This window comes from Brassica napus, chromosome C4 (assembly GCF_020379485.1).
Source record: "Brassica napus cultivar Da-Ae chromosome C4, Da-Ae, whole genome shotgun sequence".
NCBI classification, from domain to species: domain Eukaryota; kingdom Viridiplantae; phylum Streptophyta; class Magnoliopsida; order Brassicales; family Brassicaceae; genus Brassica; species Brassica napus.
Window position 1 is genome coordinate 18069889 of NC_063447.1, and position 10942 is coordinate 18080830.

At 36.5% G+C, this 10942-nt stretch overlaps 2 protein-coding genes across 3 annotated transcripts; one reads left to right on the top strand and one right to left on the bottom strand.

The window, feature by feature from the left end:
• The first annotated feature begins 5545 nt into the window (after positions 1 to 5545).
• LOC106396338 (double-stranded RNA-binding protein 2-like) lies at positions 5546 to 7463 on the top strand. The gene is made up of 3 exons (XM_013836699.3): positions 5546 to 6059; positions 6180 to 6399; positions 6483 to 7463. The coding sequence occupies exons 1-3, from the start codon at positions 5814 to 5816 to the stop codon at positions 7316 to 7318; spliced, it is 1302 nt and encodes a 433-aa protein (XP_013692153.1). The 5' UTR covers positions 5546 to 5813; the 3' UTR covers positions 7319 to 7463.
• A 63-nt stretch (positions 7464 to 7526) lies between these two features.
• LOC106396340 (CASP-like protein 5A2) lies at positions 7527 to 8866 on the bottom strand. Of its 2 annotated transcripts, XM_048754522.1 has the most exons (4): positions 8508 to 8866; positions 8219 to 8420; positions 7964 to 8096; positions 7527 to 7859 (listed from the first exon to the last, which is right to left on the bottom strand). In XM_048754522.1, exons 2-4 carry the CDS (start codon positions 8347 to 8349, stop codon positions 7539 to 7541), a joined length of 585 nt encoding a protein of 194 aa, XP_048610479.1. In that variant the 5' UTR covers positions 8350 to 8420; positions 8508 to 8866; the 3' UTR covers positions 7527 to 7538. The 2 variants fall into 2 exon arrangements, with proteins under 2 accessions (XP_048610479.1, XP_013692155.1); XM_013836701.3 differs by having other exon boundaries at positions 8219 to 8866.
• Positions 8867 to 10942: the final 2076 nt, after the last annotated feature.

The window sequence follows — 10942 nt, forward strand, 5'->3', positions numbered from 1 at the left end:
TGAACTTAAGCTTCTGAGTACCCACATAATTACTGACCGCTGCCCTCATTGGCTCCCAACTATTTGGTAGAGATGCCAACAAAATCAGTGCTCGCACTTCATCATCAAATTCGATTTCAACTGATGATAGTTGGTTGACAATCGTGTTGAACTCGTTCACATGTGCGGAAACCAATCCACCTTCTTCCATCTTCAAATGGAAGAGTTTCTTCATGAGAAACACCTTATTGTTTGCCGAAGGTTTCTCATACATATCCGAGAGAACTTTCATGAGTCCTTCTGTGGTCTTCTCCTTCGCAACGTTGTGAGCAACGTTTTTCGACAGTGTTAACCTTATAACACCCATAACTTGTCTGTCAAGGAGCTCCCACTCATCCTGATCCATCTTCTCAGGCTTCTTGCTCAGCGGTTGATGAAGCTTTTTTCCGTACAGATAATCTTCAATTTGCACTCTCCAAAATGCATAATCTGTACCGTCAAATTTCACGATACTATGCGCCGAACCATCTTCGCCTCCCATCGTTTTTGGAACCAACATGTATTAGGACACCTTTGTCGACAAACCAATGTTACCGACAAAATTCACTATTCATGAATTACTGTTCACATGAATAGTAACTCCGCAAAAAAATTGACCGATCACCGTAACTCAAGCTCTGATACCAGTTGTTAGAAAATGTGAGGTCAAATTTTGCGGTAACTCAGAATTTGCATGAGCGGGAAAACACACAAAATTGTTAACGGAGTTCGGCCAATCTTGCCTACGTCTCCAGACCTGCTACAGATCTTTTATTATCAACCCGAGAAATTTTACAAGCTCTCAACTTACACCCGACCCCAAATACACTCAAGAAATTAAGGGTAATTTCTTATAAAGAAAGATTTTCTCACAAGAAAGATATTTTTTTTTTCTCTCTTGCACACTCTCTTCTTCTCTTCTCTTGTTCTCTCTCACTTTGTTTTGGGATGAAGAAGAACAACAAGATGCATCACGTATTTATAGAAAGAGCTTGAGAGGTTGGTGAGAAATAGTTTGTTGACAAAATTACCAAGCCATTCTTTTTGACTTTGTTTTCACCATGTCTCCATTTAACCACCTTTTTTCACCGTCCAATAATGCAAAACGTGATCTTTGACTTACAATATAAAGATCAGAATCTTTTGTGAATTTTTCTCGTTTAAAATAAATAAATAAATTATTTTTACTTAGCTACTTCTTTGAAAACTGATATTCCATCAATTATTATTATATATATATTAATCGTGGTGTGATTCCAATGGTTTTTTAGATTCAATGACTACTCACCACGAAGTCCGCATAATCTATGTGTTTTTACCATTTAAAGTGTATCAGATGTAGAGTTAGTCCTGAGATTTTGAGGGCTATAGACAGTTTAAGAAGGGTTTCTTTCTACGGTTTGAGAATCTAAATTTTTTTTTTCAAATTTGAAAACCTATTTATATATATATTTCAAAAATTTTGGGAACTTAAAGCAAATGTTTCATCCGGCTTGGTACAAGACCGAGTTTGTAGATACAACTTTGGTCTTGGATACTGATGCAACCGATTTCTTTATTCGTGTAGCTGTTGATTTTGACAAAACAAATATAAATCATCTTCGTTGTCACCATGATTTTTCTGTTATAAACGAAGAAAAAACATGAACCTGAGGAAATAAAATAAGTAACTTAGCAGCTTTATTGAAGAATTGATTAAGTTAAAACAATTAGTTTTTCTAATAAAAAAATAAGATTTTTGATTATTCACTTAAAATGTTTTAATTGATTATGCCGTTTTGAATACACAAAAATTACTTAAATAGATTTCATTGATTTGTTTTGCTAAAAAAAATAGATTTTACTGATTTTTCATGGGTATGATCAACGCAAAAAAAAATTCTAGATAAATTTTTAAAATTAGAAGTTACAATAGTTTAAATGAAAGTTGATAGTTATTTTATTTTTTGTGTAAGTTGAAAGTTATTTTTTACAGATTTCTCAAAAATATTAATGTTTTGTATTATAAAGGCAAAACACACAACAAAATTATGAACCCTTTTATCTTCGTCCTCAATTTTTGCACCCACATACTCACTCAAATCACAAATAGTTTGATTAAAATTGTTATTTTATTATTTTGAAACACAAGATTTAAACTGTTAACGTGTGTCTATATATATATAACATTTTCTTTAACTAAATTATGCTCCATTGGCGGGACTCTGAACTTTTTTTAGAACAAAATCTCTAGTTTCAGGCATTTTCAATCCATTTAATATCTGATTCATATACAAATTGCTAGAAGACAATTTCAACATATACAAATTTTCTAGTAAATCTAAATCCTTTAACTAAATTATGCTCCTTTGTTACGCTGCCAAGTAATTCCACAAATATAACATGTAACAATACAAACTCTTTTCCCGAAATTCTATTAAAATAGTTTGTCTTCTTGATTATATTTTCTTTTGAAAATAGGTTATATTATCTTGTAAGCTTAACTAGATTTTGATCCACGCAACCGCGCGGATGTTTGTTTTCACTTTTCTATACATAAATTATTATTCTAAAACATAAGTGGCATACATTTTTAACGTTAATCATATACTTAAATATTTATATAACTATTTCAAATACAGTAATTTTATAGTTTACATGTTATAATTAATCAATTATTTAAAACTGTATGTATTTGTCACTTTTTAGTATATATTTATCTTATTGTATTTGTATTTAGTTATTAAGCAAATTAATATGTTTTCTCATGAGAAAATATATTTGAATTTATGCTAAATTCTGATTTTGTATTTAATTTATTCTAAATTTTTATTTTGTACTTAATTTTGTATTGTCACTTCTTATTTTGTATTGAATTTATGCTAAATTCTGACCTTTCTTTCAAAGCTAAATTTTGTTTTACCAATATTTTTTATGCTTATTCATTTTATAAACGATAACTGAATATATTAATGTATAATCATATTTCAAACTAATTTCAAAATTAATGAAAATATTTAAATACAATTTCGAAAATGAAGATCTTGAAAAAATCTCTTAAAACAGATTTGTTAGAATTTTAAAATAAATATATTTATATTTAAAATAAAAAGATATCAAAAAATATTATGATTAAAGCATTTTAAAGATTCTATGTATTATAATTTTAATAAAATATATTTAATAAGATTTCTAAGTGATGGTCCAAATTAAAAAAAAAATCACACATGAAAGAAGTCATGACTTCTAATTTAATAATAAGATATAACTATTTTCTTAAATCATAATTAAAAGGAAAATTATGTTCAAAACACGGCAGTAAAAAAAGACTAGTAAGTACTAAGTACAAAGTGATGAGGTAGACTAGTGGTGATGTGATGAATGAGTCAAACTTCATCAAACTTTAGGAGATTAAATGAAAAATAAAAACAAATTAAAAAGTTAATGTTAGCCGAGTTAGAAAAATTGTAGTGTGGGTGATGGGAACACTACAACCTTCTGGCATGACTATTGGACTGATTTGGGTCCTCTGATCCTAGCTATAGGTAACAGGGGACCACGTGACCTGAGGATCAACTTGGAGGCTCCGGTCAGCTCTGTTGTAGTAAATAGCGAATGGTTTCTTCCACCAGCAAGATTTGAGGAGGCCATGACCTTGCAGATTGTTCTCTCCACAATGGTGCCCCCTCAACCTAATCGAGGCCCAGATGTGTATCTTTGGCATAATGGGGCAGACCATTTCGTTCCAAAGTTCTCCTCAAAAGCAATTTGGCACCGAATTCGTGAAACATCACCTGAGGTCCCTTGGTTTGACTTGGTATGGTTTAAAGAAGAAATTCCTAGATGCTCCTTTGTCTGTTGGATGGCTATTCAGTCAAGGCTTCCTACTAAAGATAAATTGTCATCGTGGGGGCATCAGTGTTCCAACGCTTTGTGTCCTTTGCTCTATGGATCAGGAGTCTCACCAGCACCTCTTCTTTTGCTGTCCCTTTAGTACATGTGTCTAGTCTCACTTCTCAAGAAATTTTTGGCAGGCTGCTCCGTCTTCAATGCTCGATGTCGCACATATTCTGTCTCTCAGCCATGTTGCACGATCTTCAAGGCTGCAGGCTGTGGTTAAGTTATTGATGCAAGTAATTGTGTATTGCATATGGTGTGAGAGGAACTCCCGCATCTTCAGACAGGTCACTTCTTCGGAATTAGGGGTTATAGCTCGTGTTGATCGGATCATTCGGGACAGACTCCTCTACATTCCTCCTGCTCGTTCAGCGCATCCGACACTGCTTCAGCTGTTCTTCTCCCTCACCTACCGACCAACTTAGCTTTCTTTTCCTGGTGTTGTTCTCTCGTGTTGTTTATTTGTTCCTCCTGTCTTTATAATTTTTATAATATGTTTCTCCTTTTTCTTGTAATAAGTGGATTTGCTCAACAACTATGTAAAACAGAAAAGCTTAGTATGAATTTTAACATTTACACACAAAAAAAAAGAAGAAGTTAATGTTGGCCACTAAGCTTAACCATGGTCATGGCGATGAATCCCACTTTCTATTACAGCAAGACACTCTAGTACTTATTTACGAGACTGCCCCTTAACTCTCTAAACGAAATAGGCATTTTGGTAATTTCAGGGCTTGTCATTTGCTGCACGGTTGCACACATTGACCTGTGTACATATTTCGAAACTAGATCAGAAGCTAACATTATTCTATAGAGGTGTGTGAACATATTAAAAATACTTCTAGGTTTGCAGCTGTTTTTGTTATTCAAAATTTAAAATTGTCAAAAATTGTCGGCAAAACTTACAATGAAATAGATTCTCAAAGAGTCAAAGACATTAAACGAATCAAAATGTTCTAACAACAATTTGTAGTGCTAGTTGAACCAAACAAGTTAAAATAAATTCAACCGAACTAAACACAATTCAACGATATTTTTTATTTTCTGCTAAGTTTTAAGAAAAAAATCTATATAGTAATCAAAAATTATTATGGTATATACAAGTATATAGCTATTGTAAGTTTGTAACATGTAGAAAAAAAATAAAAAAATATAAAACTTGTGAAAATAAATTTTGATCAGACACGTCACAGTTCACAAGCAAAAGAAGACAAAAAAAAAATGAAAAGCAAAATAATAGCAATAATAAAGAAAATGGAATATTCTTTTTACTTATATTTCAGTATATTATATATTTACCAAAAAAAATCAAAATTGATATAAATGTGAAAATATCTATATCATATTCAAAATTTTGGCAAACCTTATACAACCGGCGGTCTAAATTTAATCATCCAATTAAGAAATTGTAACTGATTGTAAAACCTGGGATTTGTAGAAATCCAACCAAAACAAAATATTTTCGTATAATCAGGTAACATGCTTTTTAAAGTAATGTACAGTCCCTAATCTGAGATACATACATTTTCGTATAAGAAAAAAAAGAGAAAAATACAGAAATTATATAATATAGATATATCACATCCATGCAGACTAACAACGTTCAGTTGACTACCAGCAAATAAAGCAAGATAATAAATTCTCCATTAATTACAAATTCATTTAAAACAAAAAACCCCACTCACACCTCTCTCTCTCTCTCTCTCTCTCTCTCTTCTTCCCTCTGCAAAAACCCTAACTTTTCCTCCGATTTCGCCCTCTTCAATCTCCATCCCAGCCATTTCGCTTACCCAGTTTGGGATTTTCAACGATTGGAAGAGGACGAAGCCGAATCATGGAAACGAAACCTTAAAAATCGAAGCTTTAATTGATCTATAGTAGTTTCCAAATTTGGAGGCAGCTGATAAGTAACAAAAAAAATGTACAAGAATCAGCTGCAAGAGCTCGCGCAGAGGAGCTGCTTCAATCTCCCTTCGTACACTTGCATAAGAGAAGGTCCAGACCACGCGCCGCGGTTCAAGGCCACCGTTAACTTCAACGGCGAGATCTTCGAGAGTCCTCAGTACTGTTCCACTCTCCGTCAGGCTGAGCACTCCGCTGCTGAAGTTGCTCTCGGTGCCCTCTCTAATCGCGGCCCTTCTCACTCTCTCGCCGCCAGGATCTTGGTTTGTTCCCTGCCCCTGGTTTTGGGGTTTTGTGTCGAATTTGCATGTGATTGGGTTTGGTTAGGTTATTAGGGATCCAAAGTTTGAATCTTGTTCTTGTATGGGTGATCATGCTTGTAGGATGAGACGGGTGTGTACAAGAATCTGTTGCAAGAAATAGCTCAAAGAGTGGGAGCTCCTCTGCCGCGTTACACAACCTTCAGGTCTGGTCTCGGCCACCAGCCTGTGTTTACTGGTACTGTGGAGTTAGCTGGTATCACATTCACAGGAGATCAGGCTAAGAACAAGAAGCAAGCAGAGAAGAATGCTGCTATGGCTGCTTGGTCTTCCCTTAAACTATGTGAGTCTCCTTCTTCTTCCTCCTCACCTGATTTCTATTTGGTTTTTTTACTTAACGAGACTCTGTTCTTGTTTGGTTAAAAGTGGCGAAAGAAACTTCAAGCACAATGCCTGAGAGTGAGAACATTGACGAGCTAGAGCAGGTGATTATAGCAAGAGCCTTGATAAACTATCGTATTAAGGAAAATATTGGCAGTGGAAGCTCCTCGAGTGCCCCGGTTCCATTTGCAAAGAGATTCTTCATGCAGAGCCCTAGACCAACGAGTCCACAGCCTGGTCGTGCAGCCACATCGAGAATCTTGCCGTTTATTTGCCCGCAGCCTTCTTCTAGAAGCAGATCTGTTGAAAGAGCCATAGCGTCAGCTTTGGAAAACCGTCACTACCGACCTCAGCAGAGATTTGCAACTCCAGGAACAGCACCCCCTTATGTTTCTGTGAGGCATTTAGGATCGCCTTGCCACCGTGGTATGGCTCCACCGGTCACTATCAGAACCTCTGTACCGGTCTTCTCTGCACCACCTCCAAGGCTTCCTCCACCTTCTGCAAACACTCAGCAGCAGCAGCAGCAGCTTCCTTCTGTGTATGTCCCATCCATAATGCGTGCTGCACCGGTGAGAATCGCGCCACCTGTCACAATCAGAACGGCAGCGCCTGTGTTTGCTTCGGTTAGAAAGGAGGAAGGGCCTTTGCCTGTTAGAAAAGTGAATATCCAAAACCCTCCCAAGTCCATGACTAAAGTAGAGGAAACGAAGGTTCAAGAAAAAGAGGAAAGAACAACTCTTGTCTTGCCTGACAGTCTTGAAATTGAAGAAGAAGGAAGTGCTAAACCAGTTTCAAAGAGTGCAAAGGAAACTGAGAGAGCAGAAGTGAAAGGAGAAGAGGAAACAGCGAGAGAGCGACTGGAGAATCTCAAGATCTGATAGTGTATCTGCAAGATTGTAACTTTAGTAATGGCAAGGATTTGTATTATATATTGTTGGGAGTTTTGTGGCTTGTCGATCTCTGGATTCTAGATTTGTAATCTGTTCACTTCCTTATTAAGTCTGTTTGTGTCCCTTCGTTTTATTTTGTTGTTTTTTTCACTTTTCTGATAAATCATCTTACAGATGCATCAAGTTCACAACTATGACCACAGGTAGTTCAAGACTGCAACCATTTTGCATAGTAAGTTTCTTGGTCAGTGTTACGACAACAAAACGAACAATGGTTTCCAAGTACTGGGTTTTTGAAGAAAGTTAAATACAAACTCCAAATAAGAAGGAAGAAAAAACCAGTCACTATATGTACACGGGTGGGAACAGATCTCGTGTTCAGTCTAGCAAACCAGCTAATGAAGGCTAATGCAGTTGATGTTTCAAACTGAACACAGTGGTTTGCCGAGCAGCTATTCAGATCGTTGTCTATCAGAACCGTTATCCCTGCCGATGCACAAGCCGCTGCAAAAGTCATCGTCGATGTCACCTGCCAAAAAAAAGAAATGGCATTGTTCATCCATCTTTTCTTTTAATACAGGGTTTTTTTTTAAAATAAAATTGAGAGGCTGAATGAGTAGAGGAATCTCTCACCCCATCACCAACAGCAAACAGGCTAACGAGTCGACGGTTTTGTAGGGAACGCTTGACCATAATGGCATAGACATCAACTGTGGCTAGTGCAAGACTCGACAAGCTCTGCAGGCCAGTGGCTGCAACTAGATGGCTGATGATACAATAAAAACAGAAACCATGTTTAGAAATATTCACAAAACCTTGCTTTAGTCATCATCATATGAACCATACAAATATTATGTATGTTATATGTGGTAAAATGGAATGAAGTACCAGAAGGCGGAAACGGAAGGGAAATCGTTGGTAGAGGCCATGACGGAGAGAGAAACAGCTGCGAAGAAGAACTGGAAGAAACGAAGTGCGAGTCCGAGTAACGTTGCAGGCATCCCTTGTATATCTTCCATCCTCACACGTGGCGCTTGTGTACCTGCTCCTGCTGGAGCTGCTGCTGGAGGAGGAGCTTCCACCGGGTGGACTGATGCATTGCTCACACTCATTTGCATCCTCAAAATCTAATTTCCAACTTTACTTGTGTGGATTGATTGAGAGATTTATGTGATACCTGAGAGAGAGAGAGAGAGCGCGGGACTCGAATCAAGCAGGGCACGACGAAATCCATGGAGGTTGCAAACCCACAACACGTTGGATGGATTGGTATACTGGTGGAAAAGTAAAGGTTTATGCCTTAGTGAGTTGTTGACTTATTTCTTTTCCTGCTGTTTTGAACCCGAACCAGACTTGACCAAACTTTAATATTAAATTAAACCAACTTCTACTAATTAACTGAAATTATCCGAATTTGATCAAAAAAAATCTATAACTTCTTTTAAGTTCGATAACAAGTTTAATTCTTCTTCTTCTCTTTGGTTTCCGTCCATCTCTTGCGAGATGTTCACTTGTGAAATTGAAGTTATTAGAGGACGAGGAGGTATGTTTTTCCTTTTATTTGCGATTTGCTATTCTCCTTTTTGGAACCGAATCGTCCTCATCATAGTGCGTTGCTGGCTGGCTATTTCGGTTGCTTACTTTACTATTTAAGAAGTATGTGTAAAGACCAACTGCTTTTAAGGTCTGCCATTACGTTGTCTTTGTTTGATTTAGGTTGTCATATGTCTTATGATCAGAAAGACTGCACCACTTATGAACTATATATAAAATTAAGTAATGCCGCTTTACCTTAGGAATGCCTGATAGTTTTTTATCTTCTCTTTTCTTGCATCAATGTTTTGGTTCTCTTATTGCATTCTTGTACATATCTTATTATGGAATTTCTCTGAAACTATATCTGGCTTCTCAGTACATTTTCAGTATATAATATCTTATTGTCATCGTGAAATGATGGCTGTTTCTGTTGTAAGTACTTAGTGATGAGATCAGATTGGTGTGACCAAATTGGTTCAGATAACTTATCACAATATTTCATTTGATGCACCTACCAATTCCGGTTACATTGAGATATTTGCACCGGCTATGTTTCTAAATATAGTTTTTGATGGTTTCAGGGTCATCGAAATGTTTCTAGCCAATGTGGTTGATTTGATTTTGATTGGAATAACATCCATTATGGAGGTAAATATGATTGTCTGTGAGACCCTGTGCAACTTGGTGTGACTTCATCGTTTCATCACATCTTGTGACGGTTGTCTAGGTTTTGGTTCGCTTGGTTGGGGCTGAAAGATCATGTCTATCCCAAATTTCTGCAAGTAGGTTGTTATCACTGATATCAGTGATCCCATTCTCTCACAACCTTGTGTAACTTGAATCAGAGTCCTCCTGAGGTTCAGGCAAATGCAGCAGAAACATTATGTGCAATTACAAAACATCACGTACGGGGTGGAATCCACCCGGTGGATATGTTGGACATATTACAAGACTATGTAATAAACTTGTCCAGCTGAGTGATAGCAGTGCCCTGTTGATTAAGGCATCTCTTCAGGTTAGTATTACAATCTTCTGTAGAGTACAAATTAGATCCATCAACTGCAGGCATAGAGGCTTGTTGCTCTGACGAGACTTTACCCTCTCTTACAATCATTAGGAAAACAGTGAATAGAAAGAGTGTTCTGCAGGAGCGCAACACTGTTGAGAATGTGTACAGATGGGCTTTTGTCATATTTTTATTTTGTCATCATACTATATACAGGATGCTTACTCTTGACGATGAATCTGCTGAAAGGAAGGTGCGTTTTTGAATGTTTCTTTGTTCTCATATCGGTTCTTTGACTGAAACTAATTTTAACTATTTGATGCAGCTTGCTCACAAATTCAGACTGGTTCACATTCCAAGACGACAGATTCAACAACACAACGATCAAAGACATGAACATGAACGGAAACTCAAATGCCAACAATAGCAGCAGCGACGATGAAGTAATGGTTGGAGAAGAAGACAATAATGATCTAACCGAGAAACCAAAGAACATCAATTTATCAACAAGCATCAGCACTTCGGAGAACAACAACGTACCATCTGAACCCATCCATCGATGTATGAAATCACCTCCTGCTTCTGCTGGGGTACGAGCATTGTTTGAAGAGGATGTGGAGTTTGTGGGAGTGGAAGCACAAGGGACAGAGAAATCAATGGAGCAAGCTTTGAAAGAAGGTATAGTCGGTGAAGCGGAACATTGTTCAGGAAAACTTAAACCAGGCAGAGACTTCGGGAGTAACAGAGTTCAGTGATACAAATTTTTGGAGGGTTGATCAACAAGTTACAGTTTTGGAGTAAAATATACGAAATTGTAATAAATAACTACAGAAGCCTGAATAAAGTCTGCATTTTTTCTAATAGTTTTTTTTTGTTTCGTAATTTATCATGCTGTCTTTTTTTTTGTTTATATAACTGTTATCATTATAATATATTTTCAATCAAACTCGTTTTTAAATATGTTGGAGAAATTGGAGTGATATTTATTTTAACAAGGTCCTTATTCAACTTTATAATATGAAGATTCCCACTAAAAGCGACACGCTAACAAATTCAAGCCGAATCGTCAT

Coding starts and splice junctions, on each gene's coding strand:
- LOC106396338 (XM_013836699.3), top strand. CDS start 5,814: ATGTACAAGAATCAGCTGCAAGAGCTCGCGCAGAGGAGCTGCTTCAAT. Junction 6,060..6,179: donor CTCTCGCCGCCAGGATCTTG/GTTTGTTCCCTG, acceptor TCATGCTTGTAG/GATGAGACGGGTGTGTACAA. Junction 6,400..6,482: donor TTGGTCTTCCCTTAAACTAT/GTGAGTCTCCTT, acceptor TTTGGTTAAAAG/TGGCGAAAGAAACTTCAAGC.
- LOC106396340 (XM_013836701.3), bottom strand. CDS start 8,448: ATGCAAATGAGTGTGAGCAATGCATCAGTCCACCCGGTGGAAGCTCCT. Junction 8,097..8,218: donor CCTTCCGTTTCCGCCTTCTG/GTACTTCATTCC, acceptor TTGTATCATCAG/CCATCTAGTTGCAGCCACTG. Junction 7,860..7,963: donor TGTTTGCTGTTGGTGATGGG/GTGAGAGATTCC, acceptor TTTTTTTGGCAG/GTGACATCGACGATGACTTT.